Source organism: Gymnogyps californianus, chromosome 11, assembly GCF_018139145.2.
Source record: "Gymnogyps californianus isolate 813 chromosome 11, ASM1813914v2, whole genome shotgun sequence".
NCBI lineage: Eukaryota > Metazoa > Chordata > Aves > Accipitriformes > Cathartidae > Gymnogyps > Gymnogyps californianus.
In genome coordinates this window covers 16,513,725-16,540,362 of record NC_059481.1, presented here as the reverse complement: position 1 = coordinate 16,540,362, position 26,638 = coordinate 16,513,725, and the positions used below count along the sequence as shown (strand labels likewise).

At 42.6% G+C, this 26,638-nt stretch overlaps 1 protein-coding gene across 1 annotated transcript in view; it reads left to right on the top strand.

Annotated features, from left to right (window-relative positions):
* Positions 1 to 26,638, top strand: part of AGBL1 (AGBL carboxypeptidase 1) — a 278,022-nt gene that overhangs the window by 84,494 nt on the left and 166,890 nt on the right. The window contains exon 18 of the mRNA XM_050903524.1: positions 13,533 to 13,713. Coding sequence (XP_050759481.1) covers positions 13,533 to 13,713 — 181 coding nt within the window. The remainder of the gene's footprint in view (positions 1 to 13,532; positions 13,714 to 26,638) is intronic.

Sequence of the window (26,638 nt, the reverse complement as noted above, 5' to 3'; positions counted from 1 at the left end):
TGTCACTTCATAGTGTTGCAGGTCACCCTAACACAGCTTGGGAATTTGTATTGCGGCAGAGTAGGAAAGTGCATTTAGTAGAGCAGGCATTGAAGGCCATTCTTGAAACGCAGTCCTGTAAATCCTGGCCTCTGGCAGCCCAAGCTGTTTAGTTATGTTTTATGAATCAGGTCATATCGTGTCTGTCACAGCTTCCAGATGCCAAACTCCTTCTGTGACAGTTTTGTCAAGCATTTTGAAAGGGCACAAAAACAACAGCTAGAGGGTCACCACGAGGCACAACTCAACACATGGGAACTGTTCTTCACAAAGAGCAACTGGCCAGAGGTGAAAGAATAAGCAAGAGACAGATGAAGGACTCTGGGGTCTCAGTGGCTGCGGTGCCCCCACTATCTCTATTCTCCCTGTGTTTAGCACTTACTAACCGTGAATGACCAATAAAAATGTAGTGACATGCTTATAGTCTCTGCGCTGACATAGGTGATGGGCCTGCAAGCTATTGCAGAATGTCTGTAGATAGACTTGAAACAATGCTCCTGCTCGTAGGTGATGACTTGCTGCTTAATTTCGTACCCTTTTAATCGGCACACTCTCAGGACCCACCTTCTAGCTTGTCAAAGGTCTTTCCCACCAGTTGGGCTATCACTTGCAATGCAGACACCATGACCTTATTTGTCAACCTATCAAGATGTAACTTGAAATTAGGCTCAGCCCAGATAAAATAATTGCTGTTTGCACAAAGGATAGTGCTGGTGAGATGCTCCCTGTGAGGCCATCTAACCTGCCTCAAATCTAATTTAATAGACAGAAATCAAATAAAATAAATCAAATTAAAGCATGCAGCTAATGCATGCAAACTCTAAAATGAATTTGGATTACAAACAGGCAGTGAGACTGAATAGTTGGTTTCTTCATCCATGAAGGGAGCACACTAAATAATACAGAAAACAAAAATAATTTAAGGAGATCTTTTCATTTTGAGAGTTGATGGGGATGTTAGATGGCAGGTGAAGGTTATTTTTTGATGTGTTTTTCATTACCTGTATATTCTTGCAGTTAGAAAACATCAGTTGGAAGTCTCTTCATATTTTGAAAACAAGGTATTAGCATAAGAAGCTTTGTTAGGTATAGCAGGAAGATAAATCATCTTTGCAATGCTAGCCATTAGCCTGTCACGACCATGATTTACAGGGATTTTCTTTTATTTAAATAAGTGTTTCTTTTAAAAGCATTCTGATAGTTTACAGAGCAGAAGATGAAGTGGTAGTGAATGCTCTGAAATAGAATGGTTTCAATATGAGTGCTTCTTATGGCAAGTAAGAGGGAGGAGCTCATGCTGTGGATTGTACAGGCTGTAAAGAGTGGCTGAGCTACAATGGAAGGATTCTGTGGCAGCGTCAGTTGGAAAAGGTCAAAGTTCTTCTGGGGAAATGTTGGGGTGAAAATGCAGGAAGGCACTGGGATTGAGGAAACATGTTGTGGTATCAGCTTCATGAAGCTAGTCTGTGTACTACACATCAGAAATTCCAACTGATTAGCAGACGTCACTCATGCTGTTAAATTATTTGCCTAAAAGAACCTTCTGGAGAAGATTTTTTAAAATAAATTGAATATCACTTAGGAAACTATGAATAAAGAACAAAACCCTCTCTTGTGTGAAAACTCCCACTTTTGCAATGATACATGGTGTGGTGAGGAAGGACATCACATGTTCCACTTCTACTCGTGTTCCTTCTGGGACTGCCAAGACTGTTTTGCAGCCTGACTCCTTTACCCATGAGTAGGTTTTTCTGTGCTTTGTAGCAACTTGTGGGGAAAAAAAGAACGTTTTCCCTTTCCCTAGCCTTCCTACCATCTTATTCCTAAGAAAAAACAATTTTCCTCAAACAGACTAGTAGTCTTCCTAGCTTGACATTCTGCTCCCTGTAGTGATTGATGTAGGAAGACATCATTCATTAGAAATTGTTTCGCTAGCATCTGAAGGGAAGAACTTCTTACTGACCTTAGACCGTGACTGCTTAGTGGCTTACCACATACTGTTTGAAATTTCTGCATGTTATCTATTTTATGCAGTGGCAAATTTTGTTCCACCTAGTTTTCTGTCAAATATTCTGGGATTCTGATTGTGCTATACGATCCTGATTCTTTCTTCATCCTTAGGGTATTTCAACAGTAGAACTGCTTGAAAATAATATGGTATGAACTTCAAGGTTCATCTCTGTTATCTTCCTTGGAAAACTTATGTTCTGCTTATGGCCTAAACAACTACTGTGAGCTCTTGATCTGAGGCTTGAACACAAGATGTTAAAACACTGTGCTATTTCTAGGGTGCTGGAGGGCAGTAGGGGAATAGAGATTAGGACTGGCCACTAATACTACATCTGCTACTGGTATGAGTTCTCCTAAACATTTCAGGGGAGAAAAAAAGAATGAAGTTCCATTTATCGTGTTTTAGACATAAAGTGCTAGTGCCTCCCACTTTGGTCTTTATCAAGGTAGAACTTTATACACAGAAGCAGGCTTGTCAAAGTTAAAGTAGGCAGGAAGCTGCACCATTCAGGGGTGGACAGTAGGGTAGTCTTCTAGTTTAAAGATATTTCTGCATCATTCTGGTGCTAAATACTTCCAGTTTAGTCAAACTCTGCTTTATGTCTGTTACACAACGTCACGTAGTCTAGAAGATGAAAAATGGTGCTGCTTATGTCATGATACAAGATCAGTGGGCCAACACCAGTTTTGCTGTCACGATGATCTGATTGAAAGACCTTTTCTGTTGCTCCCTTATTTGCATTCTCTTGCTCAGTTGTTTGGGGAGTTCATCTAAGAACTTGCCATCAAGACAACATGCATTATTCAAAATTGGGAGACCGTTTTACCTTATCAATCTCTTGTCTGTGGAAAGCAAGAATTTCCTTTGGGATCAGCTCTGGGCAATGCAGTTCTAAAATTTAGGATAGACTTGGACAACAATGATGTAAGAGTCAATTTTGTGATGCCACAAATGAGGTGAACCTGCAGAAGGTCCTTTACTGTGAAGTTGTTGACATAGTGAAGTGTTAGAACATGCCTTTTGTAGAATTGTCTGTTTTCTCTCCTTTTCTCTGAGTTTTTCATATGTAACAAAACACACAAGTTAAAACTCTCATGGCTTGCTTACTGCAGGAGAAATACAGGATAATATCTTTAAGAAACATTCCCTGCCAGGATATTTCTGGAGCAATGGAGTGATAAATATCAAATCAAGTGAAGACCAAGAATTTAATTTTTCCCATCAGAGCCAATCTGTGATGCTTTTTTACCTTAACAAAAATTGATATTTTATCCCTTTGATAATGAGAGGCTCTGATTGCACTTCCTTTTAATATACTTTATTTCTTACAAGTCATTCCCTGAGGAAGACCTCAAGTCAGAGGCAGAGATGGATCTGTGCCTCTTAAAGGCACAACATATATTTAAGAATAAACATTGCTTTATGCTGTAGGTGGCATTAGGTGGGATTTAAATCTCTGTTCTGTATAGACAGTTTATGGGCAAAAAGCTCTTCACTATAGAATTTGTCTTTTGTAGAGCAGAACAGCTTGAAGGACTACACAACAGATAACTTATTTTCCTGCTAAATTTGGCTATTATTCCCAGTGGTGAAAGAAACATTGACAGGTGCTCCATTTTCCATGCCCATTTTAGGGCTAACAGGCCCCAGTGCAGGTCCTAAGTTGATCTTAGCCTGCTGTGGTCACAGAAAGACCGAACAAAATATTGAGATCTTCACACAGACTTTTGCCATTCCTCTCCTGCCTAGGGTCCCAGAAGGAGATTTTCTAGAAAAATAAGGGCTTTGGAACTGGATCCATCGAAATTAGTAAAGAAAACAAATGCCTCTTGGGTTATTTCTGTCCCCAGCTACTGCAAGATTGTTGTGTACAGAATGGCTTCTTGTGCTCTGGGCAATGTGGTTTTAATGTTAACTTCTACCTCTCCACAGGGGAGACTCTTCAATATAACTCACTGATATTCAGCCTAAATGTTCCTTTGTGAAGTTTCATCCCATTAACCCTGGCTTCACCCTAGTTTAGTACTCGAAGCAATTCCTCTTGCTGCTGTGCCTGTTCTCAAAGCGATGGCAGTGAAGGGCATGGGGTATTGCACTGGGGTAAAGGCCGTATCTCTCATAAGCAGGAGACATGGGTTGAGGCATTACTCACAGTGTGAAAGCCATTTACTCCTGGAGTGTGCTCTGGGGGCGTCCCCTCTGCAAGCGATTCTTGCGGCAGACCGTCCATCTGCTGCCCTTCATTTTTGCAGAGAAGCTATTAAAGCTGTCCAGAGGGCTGGGGACGTGGCTGAAGGGCAGCTCATGCCTCAGAATTCACAGCTCAGTGGTGCTCTGCCCTCTAGGTGCAAAGTCAGCTTGATCCCTTTAGGGATCAGATACTCAGAGGTCTCTCTGGCTAGGGATGTAACTAGAATGCAGAGTTGCTGCTCTTACAATGTTGAAATGTGCCTTGCAAATGAGATAGATGGGCTGTGAGCGAGTAGTGGATATATAGAATGAAATGTAAAAGTAAGGGGTGAAAATATTGCTGTTTTGGAGCTGAAGCCTTATTAAAGTCCTGTCTGTCCTATTTGGGCAAATTCTTTCTAAAGTATCATGTGTCACCAAAATCCCATTAAACTGTCACATAAATTATCAGAGTTTCTTTTTTCCATCACTGTGGATTACCCAGGGAGATATTTTTATGACAATGGAAGCTTTTTCAGTCTGCTTCTCCTGCCTGATTTCATTTCAGATGAAATCCTTCTCTCGGAAAAGAGCCCATGGATTTCATAGCTCTATGGATCTCTGCACTCTGCCTGTTACAGCAGTTATCCTGTAGGTCTCTGCTGCACTTATCTCCTGCCTGCACCTTCTTTTAGACATGGGACGGTTTAGGGCAATGCTGCCGCTTCTCTAATCATGCTGAATGAGAACACTGTACAGTCTGTTTTGATGGATCTCTGCTCCAGTGTCTTCCAGTCTTCTGAGCGTCCACTGACTGGTTCTTCTCTCAGGCCAGTGTTGTTATCTTTGTACAAAAAACCCAGAAGGTGAGAAAGTCACATGTGTACCTAACTTGAAAATACTTCTTTTTCTACTTGCCATGTCTCAGAGGTCTTGCGTCTCTGCAAGGCAATCTACGTTTTTTCCCATGCTGGCTGAAAAACATATGGATTGATGGTCAGGCCATGGCAGTACAAAATACTTGAGTATCTGAAATTGCCTGCTGCCATAGAACAAATTAAGGCTGTAATGTGTGTGTTATGGAAGAAAGGGATGATAGATCCTTGCCTGCCTTTGACAGATAATCTGGAGCTCCTGACATCAGCTAGCTAGCGAATCTGTTGGGAGGACTCTTGGAGCTGATCTTAGTGTTTGCTTCTCACCCCTTTCAAACGGTGCGTACGCAGAAGCTGAGAACCAGTACACTTAAGGATAATAGAGGGGCTTTGGAAGATAATTACTAATGAAAGGAACCGCAGTAATTGTATTACTACAATCTTAAAGTGGTAGGACTGTCACTAAGAGAGCAGGCAAGACAGAACTTTTCATAAATATTTCTGATCTGTATGTGGGAAGAAGCCCAAACGATGCCAAAATATCATGATGATGAAGTATTTCTGATTAGTCGGTAATTAGAGGCTAATGTTTAACATATTTTAAAGTGGCTAACATTAAGTAGTAAGCAGACACCTTGCATCAAAGAGATCAAAGGAGATGGCTGAGGTGCCCTGTGGACTGGAACAGCGATTCCAGCAGCCCTCAGAATACAGAGGTAATTCCAGATGACTAGAGGGGAATCTTGAACCAAATTTCTAAAGGGGTAGCTAGAATGACCTATGTGGTTATAGGTCTCGTACTGACACTGTTCTGGGCGCTGTAGTGGAGTGGCTTGATGCAGGACTTCATGAATAAGAACCTAGCAGAAGGTAGTGTAAATATGCAGGCACACCAGTGAAGGCACTCAAGTCACTACAGATTGGCTTAGCTGATAGACAAAAACTTGCATTTCTTTTTGTGCAACCTAGTCCCAGTGGACAGCGAGAACAACTGATTGCTATCTCTTTTTATAGCAGCCTTTTGCAATTTAAAGGTTATCTCCTTCCTCTCTGTTTATCTTTCCTTTCTGAGTTTAAAACCCATTTTCTCCAATTTTTCTTTGTAAGTTATGGCTTCTGAACCTTTTATCATTCTTAATGACCTCTTCAGTTTTCATCGAATTAATTTTTAAACTGTGGTGGCCAGCACTGGGCACAGCACTGCAGCTATTTGTTTTTGTTCATTGGGTTGAGCAGAGCGAAGTAACAACATTCCTCATCTTAGCTGTGATGTTGCCTCTTAGTACATCCCAGGAGAGCTGCCATTTTTGGAACTGCTTTGCATCACGAACTTATCTGCTGTAATCCCCTGATCCTACTTGGCGGTACTCCTTCCCGACCAGCTGTCCCCCATCTTGATTTTATTCCCTCAGAATCCGGCTGAGGGGAGCGGAGAGACCCGCCAAGCGCCCGCAGCTCGCGCGAGAGCGGCTGAGGAGACCTGGGCGGGGCCGGGAGCAATGGCGGGAGATTTAAAGGCGGTGTAACCGACACGAGCCCTCGGTGGCCGAGGCGAGCAGCTCCGGTGCCGCCACGATCGGCAGCAGAGCGCTCCGGTGCGGTGCCCGGGGCGGGGGGTTCCTGAACCGGGGAACCTCAGGGGAGCGGAGAGACCCGCCGGGAGCCGGCAGCTTGCGCGGCGGCGGCTGAGGAGACCTGAGCGGGGCCAGGAGCAACGGCCACCAAGCCCTCCCCCCCACCTATAAAAGAAACCCATGGGAGCGGTAGCGACCCGGGCGCGGCGCGGCTGTCGGGGCAGGAAGGGCGCTGTAGCTGTGCCGGTTCGGCTAGGGAGCAATGGTATCCACCCGGCAGAAGGCCGCGTCCTCTCTAAGCTCTGCACCCACCACAACTGACGCAGCTCCGCAGACCGAGCTGCGGTGGGAACAGGCTGCCGCCCCGGTGTCAGGCTGCGGGCTGTGCCCTGCTCTTGCGCCTGTACCGCACGGCAGCAGTGAGCGCACCCGTGGGAGGTGCGCCCAGGCAGGGAACTCCTCTGCTTAGTGACAGCTCCGGGAGGAGGTAAATTAGACTGCTTGTCATCAGTCTAATAACGTAGCTGCGCTGTAACAGCTACATGGTTTCAATTTTGAAGCTCGATGTTATCTGAGCAGCTCAAAGGGTGTGCAGAGATAGGATATGCCAGTGAATGTGGAGTTGGCATATCCAAAAATGGATCGTAATGCAGTGGTTGGAAATCTCAGCTAGACTAATTCAGGTGCACACAGTTAACATGGGGATGTTGGTTATAAACTGAAACAATTTGCAAAGGGTTATAGTAGGTTTTCCATGGATGCAAGTTCCAAAAACAAGATTTGGTTGTTTCCCAATCTTCTGCAAGACGTACGCTTTGATTTGAAGAGGAATTATTTCATGTGGGTTTCCTTTGGCTTCAGTCGTACAGAAGGTCTTGCTAAATAATGGTAGTGGTTCCTGCTGCCTTCAGAGCTTGGGATTTTGGAGTCTGCCACAAAACGGACTTGACAACTTGCTAACCAATTTCCTGGCATTAAAAACTAGTGATAGTAGGATGTCAAGCTGCACCAAGGCTGGGCAGTCTGTACTCGTATTCAGCTCCCTGATCATCTCTGATTCAGAGGTGAATGAATTCATAAAACACATGCACAAAAGGAGGTTGCCAAGCAACTTGGAGTCTGAAACTCCCCCACCAAGCTATGAAGGTAAAGAACAGGCAGCTGAGGCGATTTGTAATGTTCACTTCTTTGCCATAGGTAACAGTAATAATACATATAATATAGACCTATTTAAGAAAGGACTAGCTCATTGATAATTCTGGAAAACAAGAGCTGGTCCTGCCAGACTGTGTATTTTGCCTCTGTCTTAAGATATGTCTGCTTTTGGAGCATTTAGCCAAAAGCAGGGTCAGCAAGGAGACAGCAATGTTCGGGTGGGGGGAGATGGGGAGGAAAGAATTATTCTATCTTAAGGCAACTGAAAGACTGACAACTAGTGGAAAAGTTTCAGGAGGAGAGTAAAGTGTCTGACACACATTCTGCCTCAGATCAGTCTCATGTTTTCTGTGATCTCAGTATTTGATGCTTTTTACAAACGTGCTTTAATATATTCATTGTACATCACACCATATCCTGTCTTCTCTCTGGCTTTGTGTAACTATGCAGCCTTGGGCATATCAGATGTATCCAGGACAGGATGCAGCTGTGACATGCATGGAAGAGCTACGTGATAGCGCTCCTGTTTACCCATCATTTGACTCGCAGAATACCCTGTAGCAGCCACAGCTAATTAAGTTGGAAGGGAGAGTTTAGCTTTCTTGGTTTCTGTCTACTATGTCCTGGGGTAAACTTGACCCTTTGATTTGTGTAATGCCCATGATAAAGTCATGCTGTATTTAGGCATAAGGGAAAAAAAATAATTCTGTGTCTTAATGGCCCTGGGCTTGGGGTAAAGGGAAGAGAGGTATGCAGAAGCACAGCCAGAAAAATTCCAGTCAAGACCTGGATCTAGGTTGAATTTCTCACATGCTGTGTATATAATTCCCTTTGACTCCTTATAAAATCCTAGCCCTGTGTTGTTTCAATGCCCTGTCCCTTTACAAATGGCATGGCTCAAATCTCAGCTTGAAGTAATTTAGAACATCAACCCAGGTCAGGGCATCTGGAACTGCATTTCATTTCCTTTCTGTGCTCCTCTTGATGAGGGACACTGCTGTGTTAATGGGGTTTTGTTCATTTCTTTCAGGCTGCTCTTTCCCCAGCTGATGTCACGATTAGTGACATCAAAGTCACCTCTTAGTGAACCTTGGTGATGACATGACTAGAGGAGGATCCTTATAACAGGCAGGAGATTAAGCAGCAAGTTAGCAGTAGTGGAAGAACAAAGCTCTTATTCTCATGCATATATCCACAGTCAAAATGAGTGAAGAGGAGATGGGAAGTAGGTGATACATTAGTAGAATTTTTACTCAAAGGGGTTTTGCTCAAAGTTTTGCAAGAGGAATCAGTGATGCTTTCATCTCTCACCTCGGGTATTGTTGGTGCCACATTATATTCTGGGCATGTCAAAATGTAACAGTGTAACGAGACATGATCTGTTGGATAAGGCTTTATGTAGCATGAAAAGGTTCCTCTGCTTTCTCTTTTTATTATTTACATTCCCAGAGAAGGTTACATGTCATGTGGGCTTTGCAGAGATAAATGGCTAACCTGAGCTTTCTGGCAGCTTCCCCAGAACTTGGGGAGGATCTGCCTAAGTGTTGGGCTGAGGATTTTGAAGACTTAAGCTCAGTTCTGGGCCTGGAAGGATGTATGTGAGAGAACCTGTGGTTGTGTGTCCTGAAGATAGGTTTAGTGGGGCACAGGAGGTAGTACAAGGGGCTCTGAAATAGCACAGAGAGAAGGGCAGCTGGGGACCAGTGTAAACACCAGTAAGCTATGCTGGATAGTACTGGTCTGGTCAGGACTGCAGTCATGGGGGCATTGGAAGTCAGGAATGAAGTGAAGCAGCTGAACTGAGCGCAGAAATCTTGACTGGTGCCTGCCAGTTGGAGTGCTGAGTATGGCTGGCCAGTGCTGCTGTCCACTACTTTCATGAGTTCTAATGTTTATCACAGTTATCACAATAATTTCAAGGCAGATAAGTAGCTGGATATGCTGTAAAGCATAGGATTGAGTGACTCCTGCCTGCTACAGTTAAATCTTTGTTTCCCAGGTGTTTCAAGGGTAGCAAGTTTTATGGCCATGTCGTCAGCTCTTTGCTCTATTTGCTGCTTCATTAGTCTTCATGCTGGGTGCAGTCTGGGGGAGCGCAGCATTTGGATATGGGATTTGGCTGTGATGACTTCCGTGAAGGGAACAGGCAGTTAACAAGCTCTGCAGTTTCCTTGCTGGTACATACCTTTGTTATGACTCTCTTGTGGATGGGATGTCAGAGCTGCGGATGTGCTTGTCAGGAGGGGAGCTTTTAAAGGAATCTTTAACTGGAATAGAGAGGTTTCCTTGGCTGGACCTACAGGCTATGGACCCCTCCATTGTTGCCCACAGGGAAACAGTGTAGATGATCTCTGCCTGGTCTCTTCCTCCACCCCCCATTTCCTGGGTTTTGGGATCTGGAAACTCCAGAAGCTTTTCTGACGTTGAATCTAAGTAAGACAAGCTTGACTTTGATCAGCCTTGAGAGGAAGGACAGAACTCAGGTCTCTGCCAGTCCCATGCTATTTGCAATTAGCAGAATTGTGGCAAAATTTCCTGTGTTGATGAGATGAGAAAGCCCTTGCTTAGAGGTTTGTTGGTTTGGTGGTGGTTTTTTTTTTTCTTATTTTGACTGAGGAAAGAACCTCTCAATTAAGATGCTGTGCTCTCTCCCAACATACAGAAGAGATAAGAGTTGTTAAAGCTGTATTCATCAATTGCAAAAGAGAACATGTTTTATTTTGCTTTGTGCTATTTACAGCTGTTGTCCATTAGGAGTCCTCAAGAGCCTCATTCTCAGCTACAACAGCACAGTCCCATAAGTTTAGCTCAGCAATGAGCCTGCAAAACAGCACTAAATCATGGTGATGGGAGAAAGAAGAAAATGTTTGGAAATGGCAAAATGCAGCTGATGTCTTTGTGAAAGCTAGTTTTTGCTTGTTGCTATTTTAAAGCATTACTAAGGTAGACTGTAATGCACAACTAGCTGGAGCAGAATAGAAAATGTGTGCTCTAATTTTGGAAAAAAAATCAGAATGGTTAGTAGTTCTGCAGGAGCTAAAGGGATCTCTTGCAATCCATAAGTGCCATAGGCACTTATGTATACACATTGATCAAAATATACTAACCTCACAGTAAGGTAAGGTGTAAGAATGATAATAGACTGATACACGGCTATTGAGGAACAGAGTTCCAGTTGCTTTACTGGACCAGAATATGATTGCTCTGTATGAGCTCTTTGAGCTGAGTGCAGTTCACTCTTCTAGTGCCCACCAACTACTTAAGGAGGAAGGCACTGAAGTGGTGAGGTGTGGAGGGGGAATTGTTTCCAAATCTGAGTCTGCATCCCTGAAAGATGTAATTAAATTGTACTGTAATGTACATATTGAGCAGAACTGTACAAAATGTACAGTTAAGGAGAAGAATTAGTGTTTATTCCTCCTTTGACTGTGAAATGAGGAATTTCACCTCTATTCTCAGCTCAGACATCCTTTGCTTTGTCAGACGAATCACTAAACAGCTCTTTAATAACGTCTATATTTTTCAGCATGGTGTTCTACCTCCCTGTTTCACGTTAATTGAGTAATGATTTGTAAAGCATTTGGAAACTGAAGGGCAGCTTTGGGAGCTAAGGATGAAGGCGTATAACTTGCTAATTCAGCATTTGTTTACAAGGGCACTCAGCTGATGCCTTTGGTTTCATTTTCTGTCCTGTTGCTGCTCCCAAGCCTGTCAGTTGGGGTCCCTCAATTCGCGCAAGGGAACAGAGCTTGAGCTCTGACGTTGCCTGATAGAGCAGGACAAACCTATCCTGGCATTGCTGTGATGCCCTGACAGATAGGTTTCCACTAAAGTAAATCTGTCAGGTTGACTTGTGACAACGGCCTGAGACTGTGAATGCTCACAAAAGGATCATTTTAAGACAGATAATTGCTTTGTCCTTTCCCTTTATTTTCTGCACCTGGCAGGTGTCTCCCTTTGCCTCCTCCTGTTTTCTTGGCCCATCCATGGAGTATGCTCAGCACAGATGGGATCTTCAAAGAATCTGCTGTCAAACTTGGTCTTTTCTAAGCATATGTATACTGAGAGTTTTTGGAGACTTATAACTAGACCAAATGTGGATGCTTTTTCACAGGAACAGCAAATAACATATCTGATAACAAGGAAACTTTCTCTGTCAAGTTGCAAGTCTACTTTGAAACAGGTTCAGTAGAGCTTTTCAATGAACTGTTTAGTAAGATTTTGATGATTTTTTTTTTTTTTTTAAAAGCAACCTCCTGAACCCTCTCCCCTCCCCCAAATTCCCACAGTTTATGTCTCCAATGCCAAATGTATTGCTAGGAACAGCTGAACTCTTCTAGTTGCAACTTCTGAAAATCAGCTTTGCAAATCTGAGTGTGCATCTATATTATATGAAACTGAAAACTGTCTTTCCACCAAAAGTAATAGACTGTCTTAGCTATGCACATTGTTATTCCTACCTTTTGTTGGATGGATATGAAATGATGGTTAGTTTTGAGTACTTGTCCTGGTTTCAGCTGGGATGGAGTTAATTTTCTTCTTAGTAGCTGGTACAGTGCTGGGTTTTGGATTTAGTGTGAGAATAATGTTGATAACACACTGATGTTTTAGTTGCTGCTAAGAAGTGCTTATCCTCAGTCAAGGACTTTTCAGCTTCCCATGCTCTGCCAGCAAGCAGGTGTGCAAGAAGCTGGGAGGGAGCACGGCCAGGACAGCTGACCCGAACTAGCCAAAGGGGTATTCCATACCATGGAACGTTATGCCCAGTATATAAACGGGGGGGGGGGGGGGGGGGGGAGTTGGCCGGGAGGGGCGGATTGCTGCTGGGGCATCAGTCAGCGGGTGGTGAGCATTGTGCATCACTAGTTTTTTCTTGGGTGTTATTTCTCTCTTTTTTTTGTTATATTCCTTTTCATTACTGTTATTATTATTACATTTTTATTGTTAGTATTATATTTTATTTTACTTTAGTTATTAAACTGTTCTTATCTCAACCCATGAGTTTTACTTTTTTGTTCCCCCGATCCTCCTCCCCATCCCACTGGGAGGGGGGAGTGACTGTGGGGTGCTTAGTTGCTGGCTGGGGTTAAACCACGACAGTACTCTACCTCTGCAGCTTATCTGGGTAACATATTCATGTATTTAATTATATCAGTTTAACTTGGTTAGTTATGATTCTAACCCTACAACACAGGTTACTGCTAGAGATCAGACAGCTTGCATGTCCTTGGAGCCCTTACAGGTAGACAGATCTGCTTAGAGATTTGGAAAGTTCTCAATTGTTAATGGTGAAATACTGAAAGCAGAGCAGGGCCTTAGAAAATTAAATAATTTCTAGCTGCCTTTTAATCCTTAGTGAAGTTTATTTGGGTCAAACTTTCAAGAATTGCCAGAAGGTATGCTGGTGCCATTTTGAGAGGCAGTAATCTGCACATGCAAAATGCCCTCTAATAGTACACGTAAATATCTGTAAGGCATCATAGAAAAAGCAAAGGGATAGGGATGAAACTAGCACCTGCTGGTTCTGAGGACCAAACCTGGGATCAACGGGCAAACAGCACCTTCAGGAAATGTCTGGACTATTTAGGGATGTATTTTCCCTCAAATATGTCTTGGGTTGTTACCTCAATTAAAAAGGAATAAAACCCACTTGCAAAGATATTATTCAAAGAGAAGTCCTGTCTAGGTTTTTTTTACTTTGTTTTACAGACAGTCGTCCTTATGTGTTTCTAATGGCCCGTGTTCACCCTGGTGAAAGCAATGCCAGTTGGGTAATGAAGGGGACCCTGGAGTTCCTTGTGAGCAGTGATCCCATTGCTGATCTCCTGCGGAAATGTTTCATTTTCAAGATTGTCCCCATGCTTAATCCTGACGGAGTCATCAATGGCAAGTGAGTGGTGACATGTACTTATTCTGGGTTTTTTTTCTGGATTTGCCTGCAGCCTTTATCCCTGTGCACCTAGCAGGTCTCGTCTTCAATGTTTTGGGTCAGGAGAATTCCCTTTGCCTTGTGTTTTATTCATCCTGTTATCAGTCCTGTGTGGAAAACGTGAATCTGAGATACATCCCAGTGTGCTGTCTTGCATTTGTCAGATGCACATGATTCTGTACTATATGTGACCATAAGACCTCTCAATTGCCTGGATGGAGTATTAGTGGTACCAGAGAAACTGGATCTTTCTTGCTGAATGGAGATTTATCTATTCTGCTAAATCAGCAGGGCAGACTTCACCTGCAAGACACATATGCTTGGGAATAACTGGCTTTAATTAATGCTTTGTATAGCCTTGGGGGGGAATATGAGTAAGGATCTATTAAATTTTCCCATTTTCATGGAAATATTTCCATATAGTGAAGCTCCCTCCTTCTCCCACCTCCTTTTCAATCTTCCCTCCCACATGTTTCCTAAGAGATACTAAATCTAAGCTTGGAAAATACTGATTCCTTTTTGCATTCTTTGCCTTTACACCATCCCTGCCCACCCACACTAACTTACCTTCCCTCTCCCTGTACATGAGTGGAAAAAGTACAACTCTGCTCCTAATACGTTAACATGAAATAAATATTGCTATGCAGCCAGTGAAAGAGAAATTCCCTTTGAAGGCTTGAAGAGTGCACTAAGATAAAGTAGGCTTGTACTTCACTGGAAAAAATCTCCAGTGTCTCTGCGGACAGTGGAGTTCGCTCACTTCATTGGGCGTTTGTGGAGTGGCTATAGGTTAATCACTGTCAGTCCTGTTTCTGATGCAGCACGTTATGGTCATATCCCACCCGTAGCTGGCGAGTTGTGTGTTTTGGTGAGAAGGGCTTGCAGGTTTTGGCAACACCTGTGTCCCCTGGCTTGTTGCAATGGAACATGCAACAAATCTTGAAGCTGAAAGATGGGCTTAGAGAAGCCCTGAAACATGTAGCAGAGTATGGAGGAACAACTTTTCTTAAGCTACATTCTCCCATCTGCTTTTGTGTCAGGTTGTGCAGATTGAATGCTGCAGAAACAGAAGAACAATCCTGAGCAACAACTGAGTTGAGCTTCTTTGGTTCTAAACTAATTCATTTTAGTTTGGAGTGAGGGGTTCAGCAGAGAGCAGTTTTGGCTTTTCTGACAAAAAAAGTCTCTGGCCTGTGACTATGAACAGTAATACCTTTTGTGCTGTTACGCTCCCCAGGACTTAAGCGTATCAGTAGTCTGGGAGGACTGTTCAGAGGAGCTGGATACTGCCCCAGAGTATTCGAAGCCTCTGCTGGCACCAAATGCTTCCTTGATCCTTCCAGACAACTGAAGCAAAAAAGAAAGGTTGTGGCTTTTTTCCCCTCTTTCTTTTTTTCCTTTCACTGCACTTAATTAAAGTTTCCAGCAGATGGAGGACTGGAGGGAATGTCTGACCTTTTTTCTCCAGCTGTCAGGAGTGAGTGTAGCAGAGAAGGGGCCCTCAGGAGAGAGGACGTGACTCTCGGTGACACCTGGATGAAGTGTACTGCCTGAGCTCATGTCACACGGGAAGGTGTTTTGCCTTCCCTGGTGCAGATGAGCTTAAACTGTAGTTAAATCTGGTGATGAGTTAAAAAGTTTGGTAAGCCTTGCATGTGGGATAGGAGCAGGGGAACAGGGATTTGGCCATGGCTCTGTTGCTGATTGTGAGGCCTGGGGAAGGGAGAGAACCATTCCTTTATGCTTTAATTTAAATACTTTTATCCTGTGAAGCCTCCTGTGGCCCAGATATTCTTCTTGTTTCTTCCCATATGCTTTTTTAGTAGACTTGGGTCCTCCTACACTGAAAGGAGTGCTTCTGTTCTGGGCCTCAGGTTTACTGGTGGTCTGCTGGAGATAACCATGCACACTGGAGAAGGCAAATATCTTTCAGGCCCTTAATGTCTATATGTGCACATGCAGATTTATTTGGCTACTTAATGTTCTACCTTGTCCAGGTTTAAATGCTCTAGTAAACTCTGTTATCTTTCTAGTCAACGTTAAGAGGGAAACTGTTTTCTGAGGAAGCTGGTCTATAGCCAATCATCGACCATAGTACTTGTAAGAAGATACTTGTTAAATATTTTTTACATCTCTAAAACCTATTTTACAACCCATTTTATGAAGTGACTTGTTTGCCCTGGGATTTACGATCCCTTTTGTGAAAGTCCCACCAGGCATCCCCGAACAAACTGCTAGAGTGCCTGACATTCCCTCTGCCAACATCCCAACCTGCTGTTCTTTTCTAGTTTTATACAAGTTGCCGTGTGCTCAAACCTTCCCCCTGTGAGGACTGGACATACTGAATACATCAAATCCACTATTCAGGCCAACAAGTATCTTGGCTCTGTGCTGGACACTGGGAATACCTACATGTGGTAACCAGCGATCTTATCTCTTATTGTGAAACAAAGGTTTCTTCTGTTTCAGTGCCTCTGCTGCTTTCGTCTTGGTATCTCAGTATCTTTATTTAAGAAAGAGTTGGATTCTTTTTTGTTGGCAGTTCTTTGAATCTCCTTACTCTCCCTCCTCCCCAGTCCTGTGTGCTGGGGTGTGCATAACGCTTCCCTGCCCGTCAGAGATGAATGCCAGTGTGTGGTTACGAAGGATTTCTTCCAGCAGCCCAACTGTGCCCCTTCCCCAGCTGGCTCCCTGCCGCAGGCGCAGCTCAGTGGAAGAGTTCTCATCCCAGCAGGGTACCGCACAGTCACACTTTGGGAGCCTCATGCAGCAACAAGATGATCAGGGCCTTGGTATTTGCTTTGGTTAATGTGATCTGAAAGTTACATGCAGAGAATGTTCCTCTAACACAGATAGGACTGCAGTAATGCATTTATGCTCCGGCTGCGTGTGGCTGATCTGGGAAGCTGCTCTCCACCCTCCCTTTCACTTCAGTCAGTGCTCTGAGAATCCATTCCTGTCTGTCAGCGATGGAGAGACTTGCAGCCCTGTCACTGATGCTAAATGAAGGTAGTGGTGATGCAAGCGTGTGTGTACGAGTGGGGTTGTCATCACATAAAAATATAGATCGCTACCAAATATTGCAGCTAATTTGACTTTGTTCAATCCAGAGAGAATTAGTGAGCAATTGTGTTGCTGTGTGTGGCTGAGTGTTTTGCTCCATCCTGAACAGCATTCAGGTGTAGGGTTTGTGAAATAATATTCAGCTAATCTGATAATGGCTATATATTTTAAATGAAATAATAGATACTGCTTTTCATAAAGTTCATCTTACACTTTCTGTCAGACACTGGCTTTTGACCACTGCTTGCGACAGGATGCTGCCTCATATAGACCTGTGGTCTGACCTGATATGGTTATTTGTATGTTTTAATTTTGTTTCTTTCAATATGAATTATAAGGAAAAAATAGTCTTAATCTCCAAGACCAGTGGTGTAAGTCAGTCTGAAGTGACAGCCATATACTTAAGAGAAAGTGTCCTTGCAGCCTGACTTTATTTTGCACAAGTTGTTCTGTGAGAACCCAAAGTAATAAGTGTTGTTTGGTCTTATGGCTCACTACCTTCACCCATACCTCTAGCCCCTTTTTAAACTGAATCAGAGTAAAATGGGAAAGCTTTAAAAGGAATTAATCTCTATTAAGTGTTGGAGAATCCATGAAGAAGAGTATCACTTTCCTAATGAAAGTGATATAAGATGCAGTGGGTGAGCGAGAGACCTGTGCTTTGTTCCTGGCTCTGCTACTGATGGGCTGTGAGACCTCGGTCATTGCCCCCTCCTTTTGGCTGAGTTTTCTTCCTTAGAGAATGAGATAATGACATACCATAACCTTTGAGCAGTTTGAAATGAAGACTGAAGTATGCATATTGGGAGCATTTTCTCTTCAATCTAGATCTACTACTGTTTTAACTATTAAGCTTGTTTTTAACTTGTAGAATGTGGAAAATACTGTTCTTGGAAAACTCTAGATTTATGAGGAATGGTGCAGAGTAGCCTTTGGTGAAACTTTTTGGATTGCTTTAAAAAAAAAGTTTATCTGTTCAAGTGAAGTCTTTGTACCCTGAAACTAGATCAATTATAGTCACAGTTGTGTAAAATCCAGAAAGCGGGGTTCAGTAAGGAAACTTGTAAAAAGCCTAATTATAGCAGCACAAAAAGAGATTTTTATAAAGAAACAGAACACTGTTTGCTGTCCACACTCTTCCACATTAAACTCATTATCATACATTTGAGCATCGAGTTGTGTGTGTGCTCATGCATGCCTGTGCAGTTGCATGCTAAGTTGTGATGTGCTCGTATGCCATCTTCTGTGTGCCCCTGCTGCGCGTCCTCCTGTCAGCAGCCTGTCCGTGCAGCTGCTCCCCAGCATCTGCTCAGACCTGCAAGCCATCTGCACACACCTGGCACTCCCACGCATGTGCTCACAGTCACAACATGGTAGTCAACGTTTTGTGGTTTTGGCTGGACTTCTCCAGACACTGCAGTTCTAGATAAATATTGCTATTTATTACACCTAAATTTAGGGTTATTAATTATATCAGTATAACCTAATTTATATCACCATAAACAGCAGTGATAAATGATGCCAAATGCTAACACTCGATGCTTGCCAACTGTGCCTGTTTGATGAGGGTTTTTTCCCCCCGGTTCCCAGAAGTATTAAATTAAAAATGATCGGTCTTGCAAGATCATTGATCAAGCAAGAAGTGGAAGCTCCTGGGGAAGTGATTTTGTTTTAAAAAATACTTCACGTGAAGACTGGTCATGGAGCATCTATGTATTTTGTGTATTCAGAAATTCTCTTCCCACTGACAAATCCGTAACTGGCCAATATCACAGTTCTGAGTTCATGTCTCACTCCTACGTTGCCACCTCCTTCCTCTTCTTTTACTTCCTTTTAACGTTTCCTCTTTCTTTTCTTCTGTCTGCCCTTTTCTCACTCTCCCCTCCCTCCTATTAAATCAAAGAAGCTTTTCATTGAAAAGAACTCGATGCGTTTTATAAATGAATTGAAGCAATCAGTGGAGATGGGAGCTGGTGAGTCTTTTTTTGGTAGAGGAAGATGAATTTTTTGGAAGCTGCGTGATTTCTTCAAAGCCATGGGGTAACCATAGTAGCAGTTAGGAAGAGGAAAACCTGATTTGCATTTTGGATTATAGCCATGGACTATTCTTTATCTGGTTTAAAGACACCCTGCTCCCTCCTGCACCTGCCCTCCCACAACACAGGCTGAGTAAGCTTTTCTGCTGCTCAAAGGTAAGGCAGGTGAGGTGCTGCGTTTCTTGTCTCTCCATTGATATTTGCTCCCACTTTATTTAGGCTGTTTATTCCATCCTGTTTTACTTATGGGGCTTTGTTCATTACCTCCCTAAATCCAGCAGAGAAAAGCTTTACTTTGACAATTACTGAAATGGAGAGAAATGTCCACTAAAATCCCTTCTAGAACAGATTTCCTCTGCACACTCTCAAAAGTTACAAAGGGAAAAATGAGTGTGCTCCCACTTATTCTTTGGAACCTGGTCCTCTGTTTTTTGAAGGACACTCTTAGGAGGAGCAGAAGCACATTTGTCTCTATACCCAAAATATACTATTTATATATATGGCTTTTTTCTCTCCGATATTAATGCTTACTCTCCTGCATTGAGACATTGTGTTCTCCAGACAATAAGAGGCAGAACTGATTAGGGACAGGAAAAAAAGCTAATGGCCTGTCTAAGGAGTCAGTTTATGATCCAGAACTGCATCCTCAAGGATTAAATCTTGAGATGATGTCACACAAAGTTGTACAACTGCAGACATCCCTCCTTTCCTCCCCTCCTTCTTTTTATTGCTTCTCTGTGGTCAGAGGATTGAAGAGGAGTTTAATTCTCAGAATCTAGCCTTGCATAACTAAATTGGTGCCATGCACTCTGCAAACACACTCCAAAGGCTCTCTCCAAACTACCTAATCTATGATGTGTGTGTTTCTCTAAGGATAGTGCAGAGATGCGGGAAGGCTGGGAAAGGAGTGTTTTCAAATTAATGCAAGGGGAGAGTTTGTCTCTAGGAGAGAGAGGTACTACAGGATTAGTGTGCTGCTCTTTGGCAGATGCTGTATGAGTCTGTCCCCTATGTTGTCTTCAGAAGTCCTGCATCTAAATTGGCACCGCCATGCCAAAAGTAGTTGGATAGACATATGTGGAAGCCAAGGTATACTTGGATAAAAGAGCTTTTTGTAAAAGATTCGACCCTTACTCGTTTATAATGGCTGTGCCCTGAGTTGTACATTGTAAAGTGGCATATTTCCATACACCGATACTTTCCTCAAGACCTCAGAGGGGCTGAAAATGCCAGTTCTGGGAGCATCTGTACTGGCTTCGTGTGTGGCTCTGAGAAGTGCATGTGGAGTGTGGGCTAACTTTCCCCAAGCGGAGTAGAAGTTTTCTCAGCTACTTGCTGCTTTGGTGCCTCAGGTGTTGCTTCTGTTACCCTCCACTAAGAGGGCAGTGATGGATTTGGGAGCTTAGGGTAGCAAATGTGGCTAGTGTGTGCACAGCATGAGATAAAATACGAGCTGCAGTATTCCTCACCTCTCGTCTCTGCAAGCTGTTCTTTGGTAGAGCCAGAAGTGGGGTCTGGCCCTGCACCATGCACTTCTCTGAGTACCTCTCTGTGCTGTGGGAGGTGCCCCAATTTCAACCAAGGCCCTTTGCGCTGTGCTGATGTGACAGCCCATCCTTGGCTCTCCTGTGATAAACATCCGTCTGCAGACGGCTGCACCCCAGGACTCCGCATTCTGACAGCGCTTCCAATGTAGTATTGTTTATTCCTTCCTTTATCAGCTGGAGCTGCTGGGCCCCCTGAGTTATTAGCTCTATTCACTCATTGTCAGTGTTTCCTCCTTCGTAAATATGCCCCCATATGTCTCTGCTCCTGAGGAATATGCTTTCTCTTCTATTTACTGCATTTCCCAGGCCCCCACCTCCTCATCGCTCTCTCCACCCAGTGGCCCAATAACAGCCAAGGAGATAAATAAGCTACATAACTCTTCCCAGCTATTATTTTTTGTTGTTGTTGTTGTTGCCCTGCATGGTAATATATATAATAACAAGGAAACAAATCTTATTACTAAAGTAATTACAATAAATAAAAAAGCCAAGAGGGGAGATGAAGGAAGGGTCTGTCGGGGGAGTGATTGCAGTAGGATTTTTTAAAATTTAATTTACTTGAGATGTTCTCTGCCACTTTGTTGATACCATGCTGAGGGGGGCTGTGACTAATTAGCAGCCAGCTGTTGTTCTAACACCCTCACCTAATTTATTGTGTGGCTGAGCCTGTAAAACAGGAGCCTGTGTGATATCATTGTCTTTGGGACTCGGCACCAGCCTTGTGTCAGCGGTTGGCTTTATTGCTTGGTGCTTTTGTTTCCCAGAAGCTGAATAGCTGAAATTTTGGGTGCTTTGCTGTCTTTCTTTTTATCTTCCAGCATATCCCATGTGCTTCCAGGAGTCTAGGCCAGAGAGTACACCCAATCTATTGCATTATAACTGCTTGTCCCAGTGTCCAGCCCAATTACAGACCAACACAACTGCTAGTTTTTGACAAATTGCCCAGAGCACTGCATCACTGTGTGCCTTGGTAGAGAACAAAAAAGACCCAGCAGTAGAAAGTCTGGTATGGACAGGGTCTAGGGTTTGTTAAACTCTAAAGTCTGGGACCTCATTCTCCTGCTTGCAGGTTTCTTATGAAAGTACCATATTGTTGCTTGCCAATAGAATGGAGATTACAGTACCATCTGTCTTCCAAATGGCCATGAAAACTAATTAGTTAATGGCCATATTAAGAACTGGAAGGATCTAATGCATTGTCCCTTGTTTCATTAGTCTTCCAGTTGCCAATTGCAAAAGCATGTGCAGTTTTTGTAAAGCTCTTAAACAGTAAAGGTACCCCATGAGCTGAGTGCATCTCCCTTGGCTCTTTCATACCCAATTTATGCTGGTGATGCAAGGTCACCTGGGAATTTCACTATAAAAATCACTTGATGTGGGCTCAGTGATATTACTGTATTGGACTACTGTCGTGGTTTAACCCCAGTTGGCAACTAAACACCATGCATCTGCTCGGTCATTCCCCCCTGGTGGGATGGGGGAGAGAATCGGAAGAGTAAAAGTGAGAAAACTCGTGGGTTGAGATAAAGACCGTTCAATAGGTAAAGCAAAAGACGCGTGCGCAAGCAAAACAAGGAATTCATTCACCACTTCCCCTCGGCAGGCAGGTGTTCAGCCATCTCCAGGAAAGCAGGGCTCCATCATGTGCAATGGTGACTTGGGAAGACAAGCGCCATCAGTCTGAACATCCCCCCTCTTCCTTCTCCTTCCCCCAACTTTTTATTGCTGAGCATGACATCATATGGTATGGAATATCCCTTTGGTCAGTTGGGGCCAGGTGTCCCGGCTGTGTCCCCTCCCAACTTCTTGTGCACCCCCAGCCTCCTCGCTGGTGGTGTGGGGTGAGAAGCAGAAAAGGCCTTGACGCTGTGTAAGCACTGCTCAGCAGTAACTAAAACATCCCTGAATTATCAACACTGTTTTCAGCACAAATCCAAAACATAGCCCCATACCAGCTACTATGAAGAAAATTAACTCTCTCCCAGCCAAAACTAGCACAACTGCTAAACACTTCAGCTTTTAGCCTTGGAAATAATTTCATTTTAGATAGGCACTACCTTTTATTTTCAAGTTAGCATGAATATTAGATATGAACATGATGTTCCACAGGCTCAGAAAGGAATCATTTTGTTCTGCATTCGTGTCTGTGTTCCTGACTGACGATGGGAGTTCATAATCAGATGTGTGGACTCCTTTGAAGACATTTTCAGGAGCTAGGAGACTGGTGTACAAAGCTAGCTTTTAGTAAAGTTAATGAGGTGATTGAATTATATTATTATTCTTGTTAGCTTGATTGTATATCATTATCCCTTTTGTTTGTTATTATGCTTATTTGAGTCCCCTTTGTGGTATATTATTCCCATAACAATTGTGCCTGTGCTGGGCTCTATAGAGACAGGCAAGGAGCAGCTCGTCCCTTGTTAGGAACTGATGCATTAGTGGCACAACATATGCATTAGGATTGGTGAGAACGAAAAGGATGCTGGCCTGTTGGCTCTCGTGCAGCCTGATCCATCTTCTCAGCCCTGGCCACATGATGCACTTCATGGAGGTGTGAGCTTTGTAGTTACAGCTCTCCTTCAGTATTACATCCTGGGATAGGGAAAGCATCCTGCTGCAATGACTTCTACAACCACCTAATGAAGGTTTGTGAAGGATACCTCAGTATCATCAATGCAGGAATTGGAGAATTGTATTAAAAATCAGGAGTGTCTTTATACCTTCTTGGAATTTGCAGGAGGTATCTGCAAACCTTGACCCAGCTGGTCGCATAGGTAAACCTACACTGAAAAATATTATAATTACTGCTGAACTTGGATTTTACTTCTTACTTGATTGTGGTAGGCATCAAATACTGATATCAAAGTTGAATATTTTGGAGATGAGCTAATATCACGAGTAAAGGGGCTGTTTTGGTCACCCATTTCAAGATCAAGTCTGCTTATCCAAGTTAATGCCTATTGGAAGCTACAGATTCAGAGATGGAGTTGTTATTCATAGGATGGGAAAAGAGAAGTCCACAAAATGAAATTGTAAAAACTTCACTTTTATAGATGCAGTGAAGAATGTCCAATACTTTACTGCAATATCCACACTACCTGGAAAGCTGAAATTGCCTGGGAATGAAGGTTATTGTCTCTTGTAATATAGCTTCGTATATTACACTGTGTAATAAATCAGGCAGTATTTCTTTTGCCCTGAAAAGTGGACATCCCTGGAGTTCCAAGTGACATTTCACGTTTTATATGACCATTCAGTCCCTTTTAAGTATTAAAACACATCATTTTTTGTGAAATATGCACAGAAATTCTTTTTGAAAGCCTATGAATAAAAAAAATCTGGAGCTTAGGTATGCAAGTGTAAAGCTGCTTTTCCATGAGTTTGCTTTAAAAAAATTCCATGTGGTGTTTTAGCTTTGTGTTTTGGCTAATATTGTTCTTTAACATTTTTATTTATTTCTGTTTTTCTCTCTCACTTTTCCCTCCCCTCTCTTTGGAATCTGTTATTCAAATGTAACAATAAAAGCTGGCAAAGTACTGTGATAGGAGTGGAGATATGTAATGGCCTTGGGTTGGAGAAATGGACTGGCAATTGAAAATGGTGTTTGCAGAAGTGAGATGAAGAGGCTTATCCACAAAAATAAACTTCTTGTGAAAGCTTATGTTTTCAAAATTGCTTGTGCAAAAATGTACCTACAGAGGACCAGCTGAAGTTGAATTGTTCACCTGTGCACATGGTTCATACGATTGCACATGCAATTGGTGTAATTACATGGGCAAATTTTGCTCCAGTGATTTCAGCAAATTGCCACCCTAATTTATAAATGCAGCTGGATGTCCCACAGAAGCATCAAGAAAATGAAAACCAGAAAACTGAGTCAATGTTGGAATGACAAAGAGTGAGAAATCAAAACTTCGTCTGCAACCTAACAGGCAGCACTGCTAGGAGTCAGAGAAAAAAAAAGTGCAGCACAGTTTTAATACTGCAAAACAGCTCTGAGTCTTGAAGGGGTAGAAAACTGAAGAGCTTTTGAAGTCATATAGTAGCCCTAAGGTTTCAACTGAGGGGGGGGGAAAAAAAGCAGAGGGTGAGATTGGCAGGGAAGAGAGTTCCAGTAATGGTGCACCTTGGGTCTATGCTTACTGCAAAACTCTGAAGTTAATATTTGGAAACACCCTAGCTGAATGATACCGTAACCCTGACAGGGACTCTCAGGTAACTGTGATGATATTTTACTGCATGGGAATAATGATGATTTACGCTGTAAAATTCTATAGAATTTATGCTATGTTCAGAATTGTGTAGAGCTGAGCAACCTTTTCATGGTCTTTTAGAATTGGCTTGTTGAATTTCACAAGTGGATGTGTCCTTATATAAAATGGTTATATGTTCCATTATATCCCATAGAACAATTCCATGTCTGCAGAAGCAGAATACAGAGAAGTGGTAGTGAACGATATAGTCTAGATCCTAATTCATTTTTTGGATTACTTTCATTTGTCTGCTGCAAATGACAAGGACTTAAGGCATAATTATTAGAATAGTTGGAGAAGAGCTGCTATATTCTACTGTATATATATTATAGAATGCAAATAGGAAAAAGGATTTATTTCTAAATATGTACGCATAACAATCCATAATCAGGTCAGTATCTTCATGTAATGCTGTTTTTGTTGATTTGGGTTTTTTTGTAAAGCTGCCAGGCAATAACAAGGTGTGAGTGCAAGGATTCTTTCCATGTACATCCCATGACAGCATCTCTAGTAAGTAGTTTCCTCCTCCGTTCCCCAGGTTCCCCCATTTTTCTCCCAAAATGTTCATAAGCTCAGCTTTTGAAGGAGAGGGAAGTGCCAGTTCTCCCAGGGATACTTGCTCCCACTGAGCACTACCTAAAGCAGAAATTTGGTTCCTAGTTCTAGCTCTGGTCCATGGTGTCTTCTAACAGTAATAACAGTAATGAAAACTTACTTCTTGAGGAACATTTCCTGTATTCATTGTCTGTTAGCTAACAAAAGGTCATTAACATAAAAACAAAAGGCAAAGATTAAAAAAGTGATGATTTTTCCGTCTTCCCCGTAACGGTTATGGCACATAAGACGATGTAAAGTGCAGAGCAGCTGAACACTCATAAACTATTTTAATACCATTTAGAAATGAGAAGAAGCAGGGGAAGAGGCTTACGTAGCAATGTAGTTTATTGCACTAATCAGTCACTTCTACAGACCACTATCATGGTTTTAAATCCTTGCTCCAGTGACATGAAAAAAAATTGGTGGTCTCTCATCCAAGTCTCTAATAGATCTTGGTCTATATCATAGAAATCTCTAGTACTGTATTTGAGCTAGCAGTGAATTCTGTGCTTAGCTGGATATAATGTTAGGCAAAGCAGGTCTGAATTATACCTGTGATAGCAGAGCAGTAACGCAAGATCTGAAAGTAAAGTAGAAGGAGCTATGGGAGACGTAAGACTAAGCTATGTTTTACTTGGATATTTTTAAGTGACAAGAATAACATCTTTGGGGTTAGGCTGAGATATCTGGAAAGGCAGCTGACACTTTGTGGGTTGAACAATCTGCATGGAATAGCCAAACCTTCTGCTGATTTACCTGTCTAGTGTCTTGCTATAAACACACATAAAGGTTGGATGTGGAAATCCCAAGAGTGAAGGCAATGGGAGAATAGTTGTTTTCCCCCCCCTCCAGAACATGCATGTTACACAAAGAGAGTTTGCTTTGGAATAACTTCATGTTTGGTCAGTATGTTGTCTGGTCTTGTGCACATGCTAGTTTTCAAGTGGAGAAGAGCTAAGTGTTTTAAGTCACAGTAATTTCTGTCTCTTTCCCTGACATGCAGGTGAGGGCACCCTTGAACTGTGCAACTTCTCTATCTTTAGACAGGTTTGAATGGTATGTCATCCCATCCAACATGCAGTCTGTTCAAAATCAAATAGTGTCCATATCAATGGCTTTGAGCTTTCAGACTAGTAACACTAATACAGCTGGGAATGTAAATAAAAAGGAGAATATTAAGAAAAAGCCTCTGTTGCTGTAAACAGCAGAAATAATCTGAATCAAGTGTATCTTTCCATTACACAGTTTCTTACCAAAACAAAAGCCCTTCTCAGGGCTGTTATTTATAATGAACTGACTTTGCCAGTGTTCATAGCTCTCCCTTTTCTAACTGGTATGTATTGGTTCTGATTGTGTGTACTGATGACAGCGATTTATTTGTTGTATCTTT